Raw genomic sequence first — 22,399 nt, forward strand, 5'->3', positions numbered from 1 at the left:
TTGATCATGTTAATGATTTGTCACAATTACATTTAACGGCAGAAAACCAATAGGAGAAAATATAAATATGCATTAGATTGTGCAGTTGTATCTATTACTGTGGCGTGTAAATAGAAATCTGCCTCTCAGATAATGATTTTTTTCATACTCTTGCTTGGTAGCTATGTTGGAATATTCCATCCCAAAGTTAAAGTTCTACAGAAAGCTGGCACAAAATTTGCCTTTATTCTTTTGATGTTTCATGTGATAGTGAGAAAACCAGCTTGCGATTTATTTGCCTAATGAAGCACTAACTGAACACAAGTGATTAACATAACCGTACTTGGATGATTTTCATGTATTTGGGTGTAGCAGTTAGGACCAACCCAATTGTTTGCATGAAGGTTGATGAATCTCACGACGGTGGAGTATAAAAATGCTAGCAGTAGGCTTGTGAACAGCAGTCAACGGTGCGCTAGTCTTCATCATGTCTTTCACAGGCAAATATGTGCTGGCGAGTCAGGAGAACTACAAAGAGTTCCTGCAGGCTATTGGTAAGGAGCAAGCGAATGCAGACTTAAAGAAAAGAAAAAAAAGCTGAATCCTCATGTATCTTTCTGTGCAGGGGTGTCCCAGATGGAGATACCCAATGAAGACATGATAACAGACTTCTATGAGGGTGCTTACTACAGGATTACCAAGTATTTTGGGAGTGAAACTCTGAGCAACACATTCTTGCTCAGCAGGGAGGGCGAACTGGAAGATCTGGATGGCACAACCTTCATGGTAAGATTTCATCACCTATTATTTCCTTTGCCTTCTACACCCTAACTTGTTCTCTGTCATTGTTAGACTACCGTTAGTAAGGAGGGAAATAAAATCAAGATCCAGTTCCCCAAATATGTGTACACTGCTGAGATATCTGGTGACCAACTCATCGAGGTGAGCATGCACGGTTACATGACAGTATTTTTTTATTTTTTTTTTATTGCAGACCGGACCTTAATGTCTGTTCTTTCCTCCAGGTCAATTCCATTCCGGGTGGGATTACCAACAAGATGGTTAGCAAGAGGCTACCAGAGTAATCTGGAAAGAGGTCTTGCAAACTGCCTTTAAACCTAATAAACAAGCATTCAACATATTTCTCTGCTGTGTGTCTCTCTCTCTCTCTCCCCCCTCCTCCTTGCCTCAATGTATATCGAGGCGCGTAGATCGCGTAGATCCCGTTGTGAATCAGCAGAAAGCAAGAGCGCCTCTTAGTGGTATTGACCGGGTAATGTAGCTCCATTGATGAATGAAACTTTGTTTCTTCACACAATCATTAATCTTTCTTTCATAAACATAAAACATGAAATTTTAAAAGACAGACAGGCAGACAGACAGACAGACAGACAGACAGACAGACAGACAGAGAGACAGACTACTAAAAATACACACATACACGATACACACATACACATTATTGACTAAAGTCGTAGAAAGTACAAACAGGATCACCAGACAGGATTCAGTTTTTATTGATTATGGCGGCGCCTTTGGACAGAAGCGGTAGTGTTTTGCATGAAGACGACCACATTTCCCATGAGTGCCAGGGCGCAGTGCCATGAAGCGTGTGTTGCGTGTGTACGCGTGTGTGTGTAAAAACCCCAACATTTTTCTGTTTCCTCCAGTGACTGTGAGGGATGCATCCAATAGGACTCAATGGAGGAATATAATTGCCCCTCGGTCGTCCGGTCCAACAATCTTCCTCAAGCAAACTCCTCACGCATGCGCTAGTGTTGGCTCGTGAGTGAACGATTCGTTCAAAAGACCGAATCTTTTCAGTGAACGAGAGTGAACGAATCACTTTATTTTTTTCAGTTCATATGACTTCAACCAGTAGGTGTCGGTAATGCACATTGAAGCTTGTGCCACCTCGCTGTAAAACAAAACGAGGACGAAAATGACGTAACTTCCGGTTCACGAACAAGTCGTGAATTGCATTTCCTGTTCACTAACCGAACAGATGTGTGAGCGAACGACTCAGTGATTTGCATTTCCAGTTCATCGCGAGAACGGATCAGTGAGGGAACGAATCCTGACTTTCTTGTTCGCGAACGAGTCAATTGTTGAACTGCCTTCCTTCTCGTGCATCAACGGATCAGTCAGTGAACGTGTTGCGTCTCCTGGCGTGAACTATGTAAGGTAGAATGTAGATTTACGATTTGCCAAGGAAAGAAAGAACCACTCACTGAAACACCACTTCTTTTATGCACGTTTTTTTCCAAGCTAACGGCTAACTATATTCCATGAAAGAATGTGCCGTTATGCAACAGCCGGGAGATTATGCTTCTCTTTGGGTCATCTTTATTTTATAACACTTACAGTAGTTTTTAAATAACGTGAATTCTTATCCAATATAGCTACTGCAATTTTACATTAGATTGCTGGTTTGAAATGTACTTTTAATATTATTATTTTAATAAACATTTATGTTAAAACTTGTCTGGTGTCCTTGTTTTAATTTTTTTGGGCATGAAAACAAAAATCTGACATTTGGTTGAATCGTTCGAACTCCGAATCGTGTTTTCCCATTACAAATAATGGGAAAAAATTTATCCGTTCCAAGAAAACCCCCCCGCCTTTTTAAAGCATTTTTTCATTTGCGCATTTCTGTCCATCAGCAGCCCAGCGCCGAACGCGCAACCGTAGCGCGCCACTGACCGCTCAACTGCACCGCGCTGGTCGCATTATTATGACAGAGCCGTCGCTGAAATTTTGAAATTATTCACTGTCGCATTGCTTGAGGAGCTTCTTTGTGTTTTAGGATGGCTTTACTGGTCCCATTTGCTTCTTTTGGAGGCATGATTAGAGTTGATGCAATCCTCAGAGTAACGAGAATGTAATAACGACCAATTGCCATGCGGGTCCTCTCGGCTCATCTCGCGAGGTTCGACAACCGAATTTCGTCCGACGTCCGAAGCAAAAAAAATCTCAAATTTTTTGTTCGAATACCGAATTGTTCGAGAACCGGGACGTTCGAAAACCAAGGCTCCACTGTATTAGGTACACCTGAAAATGGTGGTGTACCTAATGGAGTGTCCATGTGACGTCACAGATCAAACAGCCAATCAGAAAGTGGGGGTGAGGGCGGGTGTGGCACTTTTCACTTAACCGTTACGCTTTGTTCATGATTTTTCCCTAATGATGTGGCCTGTTATTAGGTACACCTGAAAATAGCGGTGTACCTAATGGAGTGACCGTGTGACGTCACAGATCAAACAGCCAATGAGAAAGTGGGGGTGAGGGCGGGTGTGGCACTTTTCACTTTCATTTAAGCTTTGGCCATGATTTTTCCCTAATGAAGTGGCCTGTTATTAGGTACACCTGAAAATGGCGGTGTACCTAATGGAATGTCCGTGTGACGTCACAGATCAAACAGCCAATCAGAAAGTGGGGGTGAGGGCGGGTGTGGCACTTTTCACTTTCATTTAAGCTTTGGCCCCGATTTTTCCCTAATGAAGTGGCCTGTTTAGGTACACCTGAAAATGGCGGTGTACCTAATGGAGTGTCCATGTGACGTCACAGATTAAACAGCCAATCAGAAAGTGGGGGTGAGGGCGGGTGTGGCACTTGTCACTTTCCGTTAAGCTTTGACCATGATTTTTCCCTGATGATGTGGCCTGTTATTAGGTACACCTGAAAATGGCGGTGTACCTAATGGAGTGACCGTGTGACGTCACAGACCAACCAGCCAATCAGAAAGTGGGGGTCAGGGCGGGTGTGGCACTTTTCACTTTCATTTAAGCTTTGGCCATGATTTTTCCCTAATGAAGTGGCCTGTTATTAGGTACACCTGAAAATGGCGGTGTACCTAATGGAATGTCCGTGTGACGTCACAGATCAAACAGCCAATCAGAAAGTGGGGGTGAGGGCGGGTGTGGCACTTTTCACTTTCATTTAAGCTTTGGCCCTGATTTTTCCCTAATGAAGTGGCCTGTTTAGGTACACCTGAAAATGGCGGTGTACCTAATGGAGTGTCCATGTGACGTCACAGATTAAACAGCCAATCAGAAAGTGGGGGTGAGGGCGGGTGTGGCACTTGTCACTTTCCGTTAAGCTTTGACCATGATTTTTCCCTGATGATGTGGCCTGTTATTAGGTACACCTGAAAATGGCGGTGTACCTAATGGAGTGACCGTGTGACGTCACAGACCAACCAGCCAATCAGAAAGTGGGGGTCAGGGCGGGTGTGGCACTTTTCACTTTCATTTAAGCTTTGGCCATGATTTTTCCCTAATGAAGTGGCCTGTTATTAGGTACACCTGAAAATGGCGGTGTACCTAATGGAATGTCCGTGTGACGTCACAGATCAAACAGCCAATCAGAAAGTGGGGGTGAGGGCGGGTGTGGCACTTTTCACTTTCATTTAAGCTTTGGCCCTGATTTTTCCCTAATGAAGTGGCCTGTTTAGGTACACCTGAAAATGGCGGTGTACCTAATGGAGTGTCCATGTGACGTCACAGATTAAACAGCCAATCAGAAAGTGGGGGTGAGGGCGGGTGTGGCACTTGTCACTTTCCGTTAAGCTTTGACCATGATTTTTCCCTGATGATGTGGCCTGTTATTAGGTACACCTGAAAATGGCGGTGTACCTAATGGAGTGACCGTGTGACGTCACAGACCAACCAGCCAATCAGAAAGTGGGGGTCAGGGCGGGTGTGGCACTTTTCACTTTCATTTAAGCTTTGGCCATGATTTTTCCCTAATGAAGTGGCCTGTTATTAGGTACACCTGAAAATGGCGGTGTACCTAATGGAATGTCCGTGTGACGTCACAGATCAAACAGCCAATCAGAAAGTGGGGGTGAGGGCGGGTGTGGCACTTTTCACTTTCATTTAAGCTTTGGCCCCGATTTTTCCCTAATGAAGTGGCCTGTTTAGGTACACCTGAAAATGGCGGTGTACCTAATGGAGTGTCCATGTGACGTCACAGATTAAACAGCCAATCAGAAAGTGGGGGTGAGGGCGGGTGTGGCACTTTTCACTTTCTGTTACGCTTTGTCCATAATTTTTCCCTAATGAAGTGGCCTCTTATTAGGTACACCTGAAAATGGCGGTGTACCTAATGGAGTGTCCATGTGACGTCACAGATTAAACAGCCAATCAGAAAGTGGGGGTGAGGGCGGGTGTGGCACTTTTCACTTTCCGTTAAGCTTTGACCATGATTTTTCCCTAATGATGTGGCCTGTTATTAAGTACACCTGAAAATGGCGGTGTACCTAATGGAGTGACCGTGTGACGTCACAGACCAACCAGCCAATCAGAAAGTGGGGGTGAGGGCGGGTGTGGCACTTTTCACTTTCCGTTAAGCTTTGACCATGATTTTTCCCTAATGATGTGGCCTGTTATGAGGTACACCTGAAAATGGCGGTGTACCTAATGGAGTGACCGTTTGACGTCACAGATCAAACAGCCAATCAGAAAGTGGGGGTGAGGGCGGGTGTGGCACTTTTCACTTTCCGTTACGCTTTGTCCATGATTTTTCCCTAATGAAGTGGCCTCTTATTAGGTACACCTAAAAATGGCGGTGTACCTAATGGAGTGTCCGTGTGACGTCACAGATTAAACAGCCAATCAGAAAGTGGGGGTGAGGGCGGGTGTGGCACTTTTCACTTTCCGTTAAGCTTTGACCATGATTTTTCCCTAATGATGTGGCCTGTTATGAGGTACACCTGAAAATGGCGGTGTACCTAATGGAGTGACCGTGTGACGTCACAGATCACACAGCCAATGAGAAAGTGGGGGTGAGGGCGGGTGTGGCACTTTTCACTTTCATTTAAGCTTTGGCCATGATTTTTCCCTAATGAAGTGGCCTGTTATTAGGTACACCTGAAAATGGCGGTGTACCTAATGGAATGTCCGTGTGACGTCACAGATCAAACAGCCAATCAGAAAGTGGGGGTAAGGGCGGGTGTGGCACTTTTCACTTTCATTTAAGCTTTGGCCCCGATTTTTCCCTAATGAAGTGGCCTGTTTAGGTACACCTGAAAATGGTGGTGTACCTAATGGAGTGTCCATGTGACGTCACAGATTAAACAGCCAATCAGAAAGTGGGGGTGAGGGCGGGTGTGGCACTTTTCACTTTCTGTTACGCTTTGTCCATAATTTTTCCCTAATGAAGTGGCCTCTTATTAGGTACACCTGAAAATGGCGGTGTACCTAATGAAGTGTCCATGTGACGTCACAGATTAAACAGCCAATCAGAACGTGGGGGTGAGGGCGGGTGTGGCACTTTTCACTTTCCGTTAAGCTTTGACCATGATTTTTCCCTAATGATGTGGCCTGTTATTAGGTACACCTGAAAATGGCGGTGTACCTAATGGAATGACCGTGTGACGTCACAGACCAACCAGCCAATCAGAAAGTGGGGGTGAGGGCGGGTGTGGCACTTTTCACTTTCATTTAAGCTTTGGCCATGATTTTTCCCTAATGAAGTGGCCTGTTATTAGGTACACCTGAAAATGGCGGTGTACCTAATGGAATGTCCGTGTGACGTCACAGATCAAACAGCCAATCAGAAAGTGGGGGTGAGGGCGGGTGTGGCACTTTTCACTTTCATTTAAGCTTTGGCCCTGATTTTTCCCTAATGAAGTGGCCTGTTTAGGTACACCTGAAAATGGCGGTGTACCTAATGGAGTGTCCATGTGACGTCACAGATTAAACAGCCAATCAGAAAGTGGGGGTGAGGGCGGGTGTGGCACTTTTCACTTTCCGTTAAGCTTTGACCATGATTTTTCCCTAATGATGTGGCCTGTTATGAGGTACACCTGAAAATGGCGGTGTACCTAATGGAGTGACCGTTTGACGTCACAGATCAAAGAGCCAATGAGAAAGTCGGGGTGAGGGCGGGTGTGGCACTTTTCACTTTCATTTAAGCTTTGGCCATGATTTTTCCCTAATAGAGTGGCCTGTTATTAGGTACACTACTTCTAACTCTCACCCCAACCCCTAACCTTAACTTAAATTAAATCTTCATTAAATGTTTGGTGTCACCGTGATTTGAACTCGGATTGCTGGGGTGAGAGTGCAGAGCACTAACCACTACACTACAGAACCCTCACTTGTAAAGAAAGGAAAACGTGTACACTATATGGCAGTTTTGACCTTTCACAAGTCACCTGAGTATAAGTAAATAAAGAACAACTTTGTTAATAACATTGTTTATTCTGTAACAGAACAGATTCAAAGTGCATCACTTTGCTTGAAATAAAAAAATAAATCATAATTTATTCTATAAAAATTATATGCTGAAAAAATACAATAAAACAATAATAAACATACACAATATTACATTAAATAACAGCAATAAATAATATCAAATTCAAAGTAATCAGCAACATTAACTCAGGAGCACAATACATAAAACTTTTTAACTTACAAAACAAAAAATGAATAAAACAATTTGTGCAGTTTTTTTTTTTTTTTTATCAAAATGAGGCAACAAGACACAATATTCTGCCCGTTTTCGCTGAAAAACCTTTGGCATTTTATAGTCGTGATTGGGGTACAATGACTTTATAAGTGCCGCCTTAATTTTTTGGGCTTCATACTGTCCACTGCCAACATTGTAAGGGTCAGTAAACACACCGACCGGCCTTTTCTCGTCTCCCATCGTAGTCACACTAAAGCCGAGCGCTACGTACGTTTCGTCATATTTCCTTGTCTTAGCTTTCGTGTAACTCTCAATTCTCTTATCTGTCTCTCTCCGTCGTTCTTTTCAACCCCGTTAAATATTTTTCCATGGTGTCCCACTGCTCTGTGCTGTGTGTATGTTGAACGATTCATTTGAACGAATCTTTTGAGAGAACTGATTCTAAAGATTCAGTTCACTTAAAAGAACTGTAATGCACATCACTACATTGCGCATTAACTCATCAGCAGTCAGTCACATGCACGCTGTCATAATAATAGTCGGATCATGGTTAGTAAACTTTAAACCTTGTGGATATTTTGACAGATTGTGGGAGTGACAGTGTAATACTCCTCACCTTATTTTGCCGTGAAGCATTCGAAAGACAGTGACAGACTCTCCTGTATCACTGTCTCCTGAGGAGAGTGAGCAGTAACCCCCCCCACCTTGCGTTGCCGTGAATCGCTTGAGTGACAAATTCTGCAACAAACGCATGTGCGGCCTGCCTCTATTTAACCTTCTCGCTCTCCAACTTTATTGTTAATGTTAATTTTATTATGTTTATAACATCTTGCAGCTGTTTCATTGGCTGTTTTGGAGTTTATGCCATCAGTAATCGCACATAGGCGATTGCATCGACTTTTGTCTTTGCAAGGGAAGGGGAAAGTGACATGCAATATTTGTACTTTTATTTTTGGTTCCTTGCCACCCTCCTCAACGATTTTATGTGTCAGTAAAAGGAATACAAACAGCACCAAGGCATCACAACGGTACCATTAGTTGTAAATCGATGTTTCATCATAAGAGTTATGAAAACATTTAATGAAGGTCCAAATCCTGTCAAGTGCTCCTTTAAGGAATGACATGCATAAAACGAATGGGTTTCACAGAAGACCCACGTTTCATTACATTTGATAACTCTGAGAGACAAATGCAATGTATGCGTGGAGAGACCGCAATGACATCACAGAGAATGCAAAGGACTTTGGAACATCCAGAATTTGCTTTGGAAGATCAAAAACTGCCAACAGGCAATTGGAAGATTTTCATGTATTTGGGTGTAGCAGTTAGGACCAACCCGGTGGTTTGCATGAAGGTTCATGAACCTCATGACGGTGGAGTATAAAAATGCTAGCAGTAGGCTTGTAGACAGCAGTTAACGGCTTCATCATGTGCGTGTAAACAAAGATGACATCATTTTTCTCCATTGAAAGTCAAAAGGAGTGAAGTATTTTTAATTGAAACAAAAGCTGATGTTACAGTCTTGCGTTGTCCTGAAATGTCAAACTACATTTGTGCACCGTCCAGTCAAGCATGCAGGGTCTTGCAGTCGGATGTCTTCTTACTCACTCTTGTGAAAGTCACACCCTTCTCTCCCGGGGTGATGCAATTCTATAAAGCACATTGGGTGAGCAATATTAGTTTCAGGATTGGGATAGATTTTGCTGCCTGAAGGCAGAAAGTGAATGACACACTCACCATGACCAACTTATCGTTCACCATCTCAGCTGTGAAGAGGTATTGTGGAAAATGTACCGAAATCTTCCCACCTTCCATACTGACAAGGGCCTGTAATAACCACTGAAGCTGTTACCATACAAATATAAAGTCCTTAAAGAAGAAAAGAGATTTTCCTGACTCCCTCTCTCTCACTCACCCTTCCACCTCCCACAAAGGATCTGGACTCACCTTGAAAGTGGACCTTGTCATCGTCTGTAGCTCACATTCCTGACCAATGGTGAACTTGTTAGACCAAGTCCAGTTGGGGGTGGTTTGAGTCCACGTGAAGTCATTCCCATTCTGAAGAACTTCTGTAAGGACTTTGCTGTCAGTCTTTGCACTGAGAAGTCCTTTGGCAGAAAAATACGGACATTTACTAGAAATGACTGTCTGACGTCACGAACATCTGTAGATGAGTGAGAAAACAAAAAAACAAATACCGATCGCTTTGAGGAATTCTTCGTAGTTTTCTTGACTCTCCAGCTCGTATTTGCCAGTGAAAGACATGATGGTGAAAGAAAAGAGGTGTCACGAGGAAGTCCACGAGACAAATCAAAACAGGAGTGGCCTTCTAGAGAAATGCTCATGTTCTCTCTCGCTCTCACAAGACATGACATGTGACTGTAATGTTTCCCAATCGCAGCGCCTAAAAAAGAGAGCAATAAGTCAGGTTACGAAAGGATCCAAAAGGATTATCCGCAGGGTGCCTTGCAGATAAATGACCATTTCAACCTCAGAATGGATGCTGACCATGCGAAAATAAACCCAAAAGTATGGCTGACACAATTAGTTGGTCTCTTAACCAAAACTCCATTTTGTCACTGTGAACTGTACTTCCTGTTTTTTTTTTTTTGGGGGGGGGGGGGACTTTTCATTTCCATAGATAAATTCACTGATGTATGTTTGTCTATGAAATTCCCTTTGTCAAGCCCCCCCCCCCATATCTTCACTCCCTGCTCAAAACGCATACCACCATGCGCATTTGTATTTCTTTCACAGAATTTTACGCTCACATATGAAGAGTGGGACCCGAACGTCTTTGAGGTGTTCATCTGACAACCAGGAGAAAAATTCACTCTTGAACTTAAAAATGAAACCGGCCTAGTGTGGACATGCGAAATTCGAGAAGGTGATCTTTTTAGAAAGGTTGTTAAAAACATTATCAATACAATACTAAAGTGGTGGATAATCTGCTTTTAAGTTCTTTAATATCATTGTCTGATGAGCTTCTCAGAGTGAGGCGTAACTTTGTGAAGAGGGTCAGTGCGGAAGTTATAAATCAGTTGTTGGATGATCTTCTCGAATCAGAAATCTTGAATCAGGGTGAGTACGAAGATATCAAAGAGGTGCAGATGACATCCACCCAAAGAGCACGTGTACTGATCGACCAGATAAGGAAGAAAGGACAGCTGGCTTCTCGACTGATGATCATAGATGATCATCAGGGAGCAACACCTTCACCAGCAGTTGGGGCTGTCTTCGGTCAAACGCCTATCAGCGCCTCGATCTTCGAGTGATTCTGAGAACGAAAGTAGAGCTGAAATTGACCCATTGCAATGCATGTACAATTTCTCTCACAAACACATGAGCGTCATTTTCACTTCATTGTATTTTGAATCTACAGGCCAGAACAGCATTGCGCTCAAGTGTACGTATCTAAAAGCTGTCTTGCCCAGTTGATACACAGGAAGGCGCTGTTGGCTTTTCTTTGAGATGGCAAGCGGCTTTAGCAGCATTCTCCACTCATCCTATGCGTATACCAGACCACACAAAAACCCCAAAATGCTAAATGGTGAATAGACTGGATTTATATTGTGCTTTATCTACACCATGTGGTTGCCAAAGCGCTTTACAATGTGAGAAATCCTATAGGCTGCCATAATGATCCCTGATGCGACAGACAGTCAGACAGACCGACCAACCCATAACGTCGTCAAGTATTCCCATAATTTAGGCAGCACTCCTAACAATCATATTTCATGTTCAAAGTTGCCAGCCTACGAGCCTCCAATTGTGTCTTTTTTTGTGGTGCAAAGAAATATTTTGCATAGTACTGTGCATCTCAACATCACAATTTCAATCTAAATACTTATACAAGATGTATTGCGGCTTCATAACAGATATTGGAGCTTAGACGACATTCTAGATCATTTGAAAGCTAATTGAATCAGTTCATAAATAACCAGAAACTGTTTCAGCTTTTACATGGACCAATTTTATAATTCTTATTCTAATGTGGGATGTGGGCTTAACCTGATGACCTTTTCTGTGATATTTCTTCTGTCTTGAAATGCTTTGTCCTTGATTCATTGAATGGAATGAGAAATTTTAAAATGTGTCTTTTTTGTTTCTTGGTTGTTTTTATTAGGTTGTTTTTATTAAAAGGCAGATTACCTTTGATTAGCCTTTTTTCATAAAACTTCCCTAATAGAGGGATAAAGGGTAACGTGATTATTGTACTCATATGCTAATTGAAGAAAAAAAAAAACAAAACTAATTTTCTTTCACAGTGTGAGACCTCACATGCCCTGGAGGTGATTTTAAGGTTCAGGGCATTTATCATTGCAACTTATACATCAGCATTCTTGTTAAGTTACAGTGTCAAAAAGTTCATTTATTAAAGAGTGGAAGAAACTTGGAAAAAATAATGAGACATTTTGAAAATGACTTGAACAGATGCACCACCTGACCTGCCGCCATCACAGAGAGCAAGAGAAATGGAAAACAACAAAAAGACTTATTGCTACAAATAAAATTTCCCGATTCCTCAAATAAACAAATTCATGTTGTATAACATATCTTGACACCGTTCTCTTATTCCTATGCTGTGTTTGGTGTGGGAACTCAATATGTTACACGTACTAAATATGAATACATGAACCAGTTCAGTCATTGACATACACCAAACCGCTACCAGAACTGATGCTCTGAAATGTGATCATCTCCACGATCCATAAGTTGATTCAATCAGCCCCACTCAGCTGGAAATATTTGGATGTGTAAAAATGACCTGCAAGTGCTTTCCAAGATTTATCTCCTTGTCAAGACGGCACCAAACGAAGCAAGAAGAGGTATGACACGAAAGGTCTCGTCTGACAGAGGAGGACGGACCTACAATCTCTGAGATGTGAGACAGGCAAAGAGATGAGCAAACGGTGCCCGCACTACGGTGACCTCAAGTCGGCTGACATCTCGATGAGTGACACCTGTCAGTAGTCCTAAAAAACAGTTGGCTGTTTGGTTGTGGTGAATTAAAAAAAAAAAAAAAAAATGAGTGGCCCATTTTTATTCTTATTCTTTATTTTGCTAAGGAAATGAAAATCCATAGTCAAAAATGAATAGTACCTTTTACCATTTTATTAGGACATCTTGTCAATCATGATATTATTACATTGTTCACCAGAACTGGGTCAAAAAGGAACAGATTGATACTGTAACATTCTTTTTTTTTTTTGACTTTCTCTGTGCATTGTCTCTCTAGCTTTGACCCATCATGCTCCCAAAGCAGTTCTCAGAGGCTGCTTGTCACATTAGATGGATGAGGCCATCAGCAGACAGGCTGTGGTTGACACTGGTGTTACTTATGATGAAGGTTCACAACAAGAAAATGTGAAATCAACACGTCAAACGACAGACTTTCATCCCTACTTTGTCCTTGTAAAAACTATTTTTCGTTTTTTGTTCTTGTTACTGGCAGAAATAGAACATTGGAAGCAACTGTGACCACTAGCTCCACTTGTTGGTTGGACTTTATGCATCTTGTTTCAAAGCTGTCATGCATCTCTAGCTCTGTTTAATCAAGCCTGGCAGCCAGTCCAGTCCACTATTAGGTCAGCTGCTATCTTAGATGGATGGAGCCATCAGCTGCTTTGACCTTTTCCACCCAAATTATACACTGTTTATGGACTTCAGCCTTCCATCCTCGCTTTTTTTTTTTTTTCCAGAATTATTTGGTAAAACGGACAGCACGGTGCCCTAGTGGTTGGTTAATTATGACTAATTTAGCACATCATTTTTAATTTCAATATTGCATTTATGTTCTAAGTGTAACCCAATAGAAATCATTTTCCGTTCCTTCCGCACAATTTCAAGCAATCCATGCACAAAATACAGAAACATGTACCCTTGGGGTAAGTTATGCAAACAGATAAACTAAAGGCTATTTATTTGGACTTTTATCTGACTTTAATGTGAGCTCACGAACAGAGAACAGAATGTAACTAGAGTTGCTGAGCGATGTTGTTCAAGCACTTTGTGGTTACAAAGGAAGATATGTAGCTCGGAAAATTTGTTGTTTTTTGTTTGTAAACTGAGGGAAAATAAACTGTGTGGCGCCTTACACTAGGAAGGTTACCATAAAGATTTGAGTATCTTATGAGGCCTTTATTTTCCCTGGCTTGTGTGGGCTCTCTCCTCTAACTCAGAATCTTCCACTCCCCACATGTACTGGATATAACTGAAGGTGTTAGACGGAATTGCCGCAAAGGGTAATTGTGATTGCACTCTGTGTCAGCGTTGCGATTAATCAGTGTGAGATGTAGCCTGCCACTCGCCTTGAGATAGCTGAGATCAAAACCAGCTTCTCTGTGACCCTGATCAAGATAATAAGCAGGATAGAAAATAGATAATGGTTTCCTGAAGATCCAATCTGAATTTGGTTGTTGTGCAATTGCATAAGAAACATTGCATGTAATAGTTTTTTTCTTCCCATCATTGGCAATAATAAAAACAAGATCATTCTCGAGCATTTTTATTTTGGGATTCATTTGTGCTCACTATTTATGGTGACTTTTGTGTCTATCCTGTCAAAAAAAAAAAGATTTGCTCTTAAATTGGTTCACTTTGAGGTGCCGCTCTTTGTTGTAAAAAAAGGCTAATGGTCAAGTGGTGTGTTGTTGTAAGGAAAGGAAGCCATCCCCACATGAAGTCTGACAGCCAGCTGGGAAATTAACACAAATCTGAGATGCATGAACCTTTTCAAATGCAACCAGATTGGTACTGAAAGAATATTCAAGAAATACATCATTTTTATCTTTGTAATGACACTTATTGCCCCCATCTGTTTTGTTTCAAGCCTTAAACTAAAGCAAATTATTTTCTGGTGACTTCAGAAATAACTGATCTCAGTAAGATTCTAATAAAACTGCTACTGTCAAAATAGCTTGTTTTATGTTAAATCCATGATTGTTTAGAACATTTTTTTGACCAATGTATACAGTTTTGCATTTTATGTAAATCGGATTGCCAAGATTATAGTTACAACTGTTGTGATAATTGCCCATAGGTGCCTGAATGTGAGTGTAAATTGACTGCTGCCCAGTATCATTTTCAAACCAGTCTCTTTTTAATGGTATTAAGTATACTTTTAAAATAGCTTTTACATAGACTTCAAAGTTTGAAAAAAGGACACATTTATTTATTTATTTATTTATTTATTTATTTATTTATTTATTTATTTATTTATTTGTTTATTTATTCATTCATTTATTTATAACAGGCATTATTTATTTATTTATTTGTTTATTTATTTATTCATTCATTTATTTATAACAGGCAACTCTTGGCCCCATTAGTCCATTTTGCCAAAGTTTCACTACATTTAAATTGTGGGACTATATTAGAAATGAATGTTCTTTCTCAGACCAATCATATGGCAAAGAATGCAATCTAAAGTTATGGTTCAGCCTTTCACACCAGACACTTGACATCTAACCCACACAGCAAAGTGGTCTGAAATTCCAGATTTGAACTAACCTCAAACTCTTGTCAGGAAAGGGAAAAAAATAAGGGCCGGTCATCTCTGACCCAGCACAATTTCTTTGCGGTTTTTGCTAAGAAATAGTTTCAGCCAAAGTAATGGTATGAAAAGCAGGGCATTAGAGATTCTACAGATGTCTATCATTTATCAATTATTTTCATTACAAATGATAACAGATTACTGTGGCACTATTTTGTATTTTTATGACAAAAATCCTAGAATTTAGCGCAAAAAGAAGAATTTTGAGTTCCATGAAAAAATTATCGTGTGCTGACAGAGCAAGCAAGGAAGCACCACAAGACCTTTAAAAGAAATATGGTAAGGAATTTATTTTGAGACGACTTCTTGACTTGCACCAAATCTTACAGAATGATTAAAAGCCAATAATGTTAGTCTGTCCTGCTCATCCGTCTGTGAAATAAGCTCCAACACAATTTACTCCTGTGAAAGACAAACCTTGAAAAACACTGTGAAGTAGTCATTTAATGCAAATGTTTCTCTTATTTTCAAACATTATTCAAACCGCAAACTAAACTAAGCGTTCAGCACTTTGTGTTGTATAATTACTTTTCATTTGATTGTGTGCACTTACCATCAGTTCCTATTGTATCTCTGGACAGCCCCTTTAAGAGCAACAAACAACCGTTTGCTTAGGTCAAAGACAAACGCACATTAAAATAAAAAAAAAAAAAAGAAAATCTGTATGTGAGACCAGAAATCAGTTAGCTCATTGTTTGACCTGCTGGGTTTTAAAACCGCTTATATCAGATAAAAGAAGAAAAGCTTTGATTTGAAGACATTTGACATACTTATTTAGCTGCTAACTGCAATTAAGCCTTAAAATTGTGTGTGCTCATCACAGAAGGAGCCCAAATGCGGCCAGTATTTTCCAAAGAACCTAATTAACTGTGTCCTCATGTCAGACAGGTCAAAGCAGGGCGCCCCGGAAGAATCAAAAAGTACTTAGCCAACAATGTGACCCTGGTCTGTTGGCCATAAGGCTTTCCAAGCAGTTTAAGCGGTCACCTGTCATGGGGATGGTGCACCTGCCGGGCGAGCATCTGTCTATTTGACACACACGTACACACATACACAGATATTCTATCGAGACAAAACTGATGCTTTGTCCCCCCCTCCAGTCTAACCTCCAGCACCTGTCCTTTCTTGTCCACAACAGTAAAGTCCAACGGCCTGAAGTGATGCACAGATGGGAGCTGACTCCTCAACTCACCTCCTGACACTCCCGTGTACTCATTTAGCCTCCAGGCACCTTTGCCTACATTAGCATGCAATTACCTTACGTTGCCGTTACAAATATTCAAATGAACCCACTAAACCGAACCTGTGATAATATATTCTTCATTAATTAGTGTTTCCGGTACATACACTTGTCAAGGAAAGGTTGGGCTCCTCACTGTTTTGCGTTATTAGCCGGACACCTGTGGTTGAATTGACCAGAAATCATTGTAAAAGTTAAAAAGAAGGTAACATCGATTGAAACTTTAGGAGGTGTGTGTGTGTGTGTGTATACGCATGTGTGTACTTTAGCACATTTTCAGTAGTTAAAGGAATAGCACACTTATTTAGCCAATTTCTGCAGTAAATTAATTATTTTTATTTTTTATATATATATATATATATATATATATATATATATATATATATATATATATATATATATATATATATATATATATATATATATATAATTTATATTATATATTATTTATTATTAAAATAATTCATTTGATAAGCATTATTACATGTTGAGGGCTTAGGTAACAACTATCATGGTTCAGCTTGCAAATGTCACATGACCACACCAAGGAAACATGTGGGCTGTGATTTGTCGTTACCTGAACCCTTTAAGTCTACAGCAAGTAGAAAAAGAAGTAATCAAATCAAATTCAAAATATTGTCATTGATCACATTTTATGACCATTTTATGCAGAAATCTATGAAGTTCCAAAGGGTTCACCTTTTTTTCCGTGGTTTAAAAAAGTAGGGTCGAGTTGAACCATTATTTGTGGGGATAAGGACCGGGCCGGCCCGCATATGATCGATGCCCATGCTTTATTTATGTATTTTATGTCTGAAAGATGCATTAAAAATAAAGTTTGATTTCATTTTATGTTTAGCTGAAGAAAAATGAAAGTTAAAAACGTTTTTTTTAAACCTCCTGTTCTCTTTAGAATTCCAAGCACCTCCTCTAAAACAATTGTAAAAGACTCTGGGCATGGCAGTTTTATTTGCTGATGAATTTCTTTCATAACAAAATCATGAATTATGTTTGCGCGAGTTAGACGTGTTTCATCCTGACTTGCCACCAGGGCAATGCTCCAACAATCTTCTTTTTATCAGCTCTGCCATGCGGTGCACTGTCACATACGTATAAGTGATGTCGTGTGGGACAGTATAGATTTGCTGATGCAGAATTGATGCAACATTATTGAACTTCACCTCCTCAAGCAGCGCCACGGTTGTTGAGACAGTGTTGACTGCGAAGCTTCCTGGAGGACTTTAGTCAAAGATATTAAACCTGCCTCGTCTTAGACCTCCATCACCTCATATCACATTGCATTTGAATTGCTGCTGAAATCCCTGATTGAAGCCAGGATTGCTTGGCCTCCCCATTTTCTTTTCTGCTGCCATAAAAGGTTGCTAGTTCAAAAGCTACCATCTGACTCTGTGAAGGACAGTGCAGAAGCCGATAAAGGGACATCATACTTGTAAATAACCATAAATCCATTTCATTAAATTTTCCTTTATGGATAATTCATTGTTTTTCCTGCCCCGTGAGCAAAACTGACAAACAAACAAACAAACAAACAAACAAACAAACAAACAAACAAACAAACAAACAAACAACAACAAAAAACAGCTAAACCTCACAGTCGACTTGCTTTCTGATATATCGATTTTTTTTTTGACAGCTGCTGTTAAATTCACTCGTCAGATCCCCAATACTGCATTGTAAAGGCAGGCACCTTTACGTCAAGAAGATTTGTTCTTGCGAAGTACGTGAACTCTAATTTCCACTCTGCTGCAACGCCTTGAAATATGCAGTAAGGGTTACATCATTTGAATCGATCCGTTTGCCCATTCCTTTTCCCACCGAGTCAAACGTATACTCCCAAGGTTTTTGAGGCCAGTAAATGCATTTCTAAACATCCGAAAGTGTAGTTGAATGATGACAGGATAAAACAAAACTAGAAAGACCATCCGTTCATTTTCTGTATTGTACGTCTTTTTTTTTTTTCAGGGTCACAGGGCAAGCTGAAGTCTTTGTGAGAGGTGGGTTACCCCTCTTAGTCAAATGCTAGAGTCAGGACAGGTAATTGAGGTCAGACAAGGACGACGTGCTAAAAACGATAAATATGAAAGAAAAATCCTGCATCTTATTGTCCAGACTTCTGAATAATTCTGTGAATATGCCTCGTTTGAATTGTTTACTAACTACTCCTAAAATTACAGGTGAAACAGCAATTTTCTCAAGTATTTAAAAGGAGTCGGTGTGCGGTAATGTGATTGGTCTTAACAACAGGTGAAGCTAAATGAGCCATGATGGTTTAATGGTCTTCTTGGAGAGAACCTGTTAAAAAGCCATTAGACACACAATCCATGCTACTATTGATAAAATCGTACACGAGTCTAACAATTTGAAAACCAATTGATTTTTGTGTTTTTTTTAGACTTAAGAGGTGCCGTGAAATGACTTTCTGGACACAACATTTTTCTCTACTTCCAATTACATTTGTTCGCGAGAATGTACGCATTATCTAGCGACCGACTCCCGGGATGATTAAATCTGGCCAAATTATCGTAATGTCTGTACCCCGCTGTTCAACCTTGTTGGAAGTAAGCTTTGCTTTCCATCAATCAACTGTGTTCTTCAGTCGTTGGTGCGTTGAACCATTTAGTCCCACTGGCCCCGTATAAATGAATCGGGATTTGTTAGCGCACATTTCATTTTCACCACCTGTTTTTTCTCTGCACCTTGTGATAGCTGACAGTGATAAATGCTTGGTGTCCAATTCATGAACTTCTTTTCTTGCTGCAGTCTTGCATTAAAAAAAGCACTTTCTTGGATTAATTCATATCTGTTATATATTACCTGCTTTATTCCAAGACAACGCTATGCATGAGTGAGATTCAAACTACCTCTTTATAGAAGTCTAATTACCAGATTCTACTCCCCCCCCCCCCCCCCCCACACTCGATTGCCCTTTCCCAGTATAGCTGTCCTTTTGTCTCTTCCTGTCTCCCCTTGCATACGCCGCCTTGCACAACAGAACAGCCAAATCAATATATCTGAGACGATTAATGCGCTGGCGGTGGCGATGTACGTATAAAAAAAGCTTTCATGGACCACTGAAGGATGAAATCACCCTATGAGTGCTGGGATCTTAAACAAAACAAAACAAAAAATCTGAGTTGCTGGAATGTAAGATGGGAATAAAAATGATTTATACCAGTTTGAACATGTAGAGGAGAAATGCATAATCACTGATTGGGGTATTGGATTCTCTCGAACAACCAAGATGAGGAACGATATGGGTCAGATAAAAAGCAGAGTGAACAAGACCATAGCAGCGTCAAATCATATCAGCATTTTTAAAGTGTGACATTAATAAATAGTCCATTAAAAATCAGAGCGCAAAAAATAAAAATTGCATTCAAATATTATTCTACTTGTGTATATCTAGAAATAAACAAGTACCACCGATTGGAATTTCTTTTCAAACTTCTACGTTTTAATGACACGGAGATTGGCGAGAACCGTAGCGGCTGGCGTCCGTATCAAATGGCTGACAAGGAGAGAGGGGAAAGATGTATGGATTAGATTAGCCTGAGAGAGAGAGATAGATGGGCTGTATATACACAAACACAAACATTCACAAACGCACACACACACACACACACACAAACAAACATGTTTCATTTATATTGATGTGGTCCTTGGTAGATAACATCTGTGTGTTCATGCTTAAAATTAATACTTAACTTCATTCTGTTTTTGATATGCCATCTGTTTTCCTTCTGGCAAAGCCGCAGCGACTGAATTGTAAGGACGGGAGCGTTTTCAGGTAGGACTACCTCATTGAAGAGTTGTCATTCAATCCTGGATGATTTGGGCGAAATTTGGTTTAAAAGTTGCAGAGGGCGTAAAAAACAAAACATTGACCTTGTGTCATCTTTTCCAAGACAAATCCCTGAGCTTATATGCATAGAGAGAGAATGACCTTACATTAACTATTCTGACCCAGCTCTATTTTCTGAACACAATGTAAGGCTTTAATCGCGCTTTAAGAAGATTAAATTGGCTCCGTACTACCTTTAAGGTACTGAAAGCGTTTTTACAATATTGCCTCATTCCTGCAGTCATCACATGCATGCCACGTAGAACTTGCATGAGTCATCTTATCTTGGTCCTGTTAAACAATACTTCATGTGATAACGATATTCGAGACCTAGCAGGTGCCCCGATGCCCATGCACACAATTAAAATACGAATTGCGTCAGGAAAATACCAAGACTTCTGCATCACCAACTTCCAAGCGATCCCCCGGAGTGGGTTCCACTTTCTCTGCCATCACCAACTTTCAAAAGAATTCTTCTGGGAGTTTCCACAGGTTGACCTCTGACCTGTCTGTGTTTATGTTTTGATAACTGTAACAATATATTCAACTGAATGTGAGACCTTCTTTTCAAAGTCAGACATTCACCAGGAAATTACGTTTTTTAATCCTTCTATCGTTTAAAAATTAATTGGACGATTGAATAGGTATTTTTATTTCATTCTGCCAAATATTGGAATCGGCATTGGTCGAAAATAAAAATAAAACGTCTTGCTCAGGCCTTGCCTCTCAGTCAGAGCCCTTCAAAAAGGTTTTCCACTTAAAAATGAGCTGAAAAGAGTTCAGCAGACAAAAGTACAAATCATTAGTTTTAGTCACAAAGGTGAATCTAGAAAAATGTGATGTTTTAAATGATGTGGAGCTACATTCTAAGTGCTCCATTTTGGGACCAACTTAGATCAGTGCTTCTACCTGCAATGCTTCAACTGTGTGTTTATGCAAAGCATTGAGTTGAAAAAGTATATCCCGCAATTTCTATGCTGAAATTAAAACGGGCTCCTGTAAATTTGAATTCAAGCAGACTATAATTGCTATTCAACAGTTTAGCACGTCTTCATAGTCAAGAAGTGGACACCCGACACCCTATAATGTTTTGCTTTCAAATTTGTCAATATCCAGCATGCAAAAATTTCTCATTGCTCTCTAGTTGGGTTTTAGAAAGAGCAAGAGAGAAAATGCCCCCCTGGTTACACCCTTCAGATTTTACAAACTGTGGAGAAAACCTTTTATCACTGCCGATAACCCCGAAACGTTGTCATGCTTTATGTGACCCCTTAACGGCACTGACTCACAGCCTTAGCTTAGTGAATGAATACAGTTTCATGGTCATGGCGTAGCCTCTGCTCATTCAGCCGTGTATAAGCATCTTTGGATTTGGCCAATGGATTGTATAGATTCACTATTGGCACGCTGACTGCCTGCCTGCATGGTCTACTTGCTTTTTTTGCATTTTCTCAAAGGCTTTGTGGTCGGGAGATTGGTCACAGTGGAGACATTTTTCACGTTCATGCTTCATGTTTTTATTCATTGCTTTTACGAATCAGGTTCAGTTTAATTACTTTGACTTTGAATGCGGGCAGCACGGCGATGCCTTTGGCTAGCACTCATAGCAACGATGTTTGTATTGGGAGCGGTGGAAATCTTTGTTTTGCAAGTTGAAAATGAATGAATAATAAATCAAGGGACCTCAGTAATTAAAATGTGTAAAACACTAAATAAGGCCCATGACTGTTTAGAAAAGGGGATTTGTGTGCCACCATTGTCACAAAAAAAAAAAGCCCCCAATGTCATCAATATAAAAAAACAAAGCCAAAAGAGAAATACGTTTGGCGGAAAGATGTGACAGTTGTGACGAAAGAGGCTTGCCAAAAGAAGTTGGACGATGTCATGAAGGAGGCGTGACATGAGATGGGCAGCTTCTCTTGTGAAAAATGGCCAAGTTTCACAGCCGCTGCAGAGAACATTGTGAGCAGTGCAGAAAAGGATAAATGGCTTGCTGGAGTCAAGGCTCTTGGCACCCTCACAAGTTAGGATTGGGGTCTTGTCAGCAGAGATGTATACAGGGATAAGTTTACCTTGGAGGAAGAGAAGCTATATCTTGTCATGGCTAAGCTCAAGGCAATATCCTCTCAACTAACACTGATGTCTTTGTCAAAAGTGGAGATCCTTCTCTCTATCTGTGAGTCGCAGCGTTAGAGGTCAGATTCAGCTCGGTGTGCAGACAAGTCACGAGTGCACGAGGCAGATGAGGGATTTTGTAAAAAGGGGAAATTCGAACAAGATTTAGACCTAGACAAGAGCGTGACAGATGGGAGGGGGAGAGGCACCTAGTTGACGAAGTTGGCTTCTTTTA

The 22,399-nt window shown here is 40.6% G+C and overlaps 2 protein-coding genes across 2 annotated transcripts in view; one reads left to right on the forward strand and one right to left on the reverse strand.

The window, feature by feature from the left end:
* The first annotated feature begins 370 nt into the window (after positions 1–370).
* LOC147060675 (gastrotropin-like) lies at positions 371–1,117 on the forward strand. The gene is made up of 4 exons (XM_085906466.1): positions 371–533; positions 605–765; positions 832–921; positions 1,005–1,117. Exons 1-4 carry the CDS (start codon positions 467–469, stop codon positions 1,062–1,064), a joined length of 378 nt encoding a protein of 125 aa, XP_085762592.1. The 5' UTR covers positions 371–466; the 3' UTR covers positions 1,065–1,117.
* A 7,309-nt stretch (positions 1,118–8,426) lies between these two features.
* LOC147060676 (gastrotropin-like) overlaps positions 8,427–22,399 on the reverse strand; it is a 79,814-nt gene continuing 65,841 nt past the window's right edge. The window contains exons 3-6 of the mRNA XM_085902934.1: positions 9,591–9,796; positions 9,340–9,500; positions 9,130–9,219; positions 8,427–9,042 (exon numbers count right to left, since the gene is read on the reverse strand). Of these exons, the coding sequence (XP_085759060.1) occupies positions 8,959–9,042; positions 9,130–9,219; positions 9,340–9,500; positions 9,591–9,657 (402 nt within the window). The 5' untranslated portion in view covers positions 9,658–9,796 and the 3' untranslated portion in view covers positions 8,427–8,958. The remainder of the gene's footprint in view (positions 9,043–9,129; positions 9,220–9,339; positions 9,501–9,590; positions 9,797–22,399) is intronic.

This window comes from Syngnathus leptorhynchus, chromosome 2 (genome assembly GCF_054491065.1).
Source record: "Syngnathus leptorhynchus isolate UIUO chromosome 2, UIUO_Slep, whole genome shotgun sequence".
In the NCBI taxonomy this organism is placed as follows: domain Eukaryota; kingdom Metazoa; phylum Chordata; class Actinopteri; order Syngnathiformes; family Syngnathidae; genus Syngnathus; species Syngnathus leptorhynchus.

What these genes read in the sequence shown, in the direction of transcription:
- LOC147060675 (XM_085906466.1), top strand. Translation starts at nt 467, where the DNA reads ATGTCTTTCACAGGCAAATATGTGCTGGCGAGTCAGGAGAACTACAAA. An exon ending in AGAGTTCCTGCAGGCTATTG is followed by an intron (nt 534 to 604) that starts GTAAGGAGCAAG and finishes CTTTCTGTGCAG; the next exon opens with GGGTGTCCCAGATGGAGATA. An exon ending in CTGGTGACCAACTCATCGAG is followed by an intron (nt 922 to 1,004) that starts GTGAGCATGCAC and finishes TCTTTCCTCCAG; the next exon opens with GTCAATTCCATTCCGGGTGG.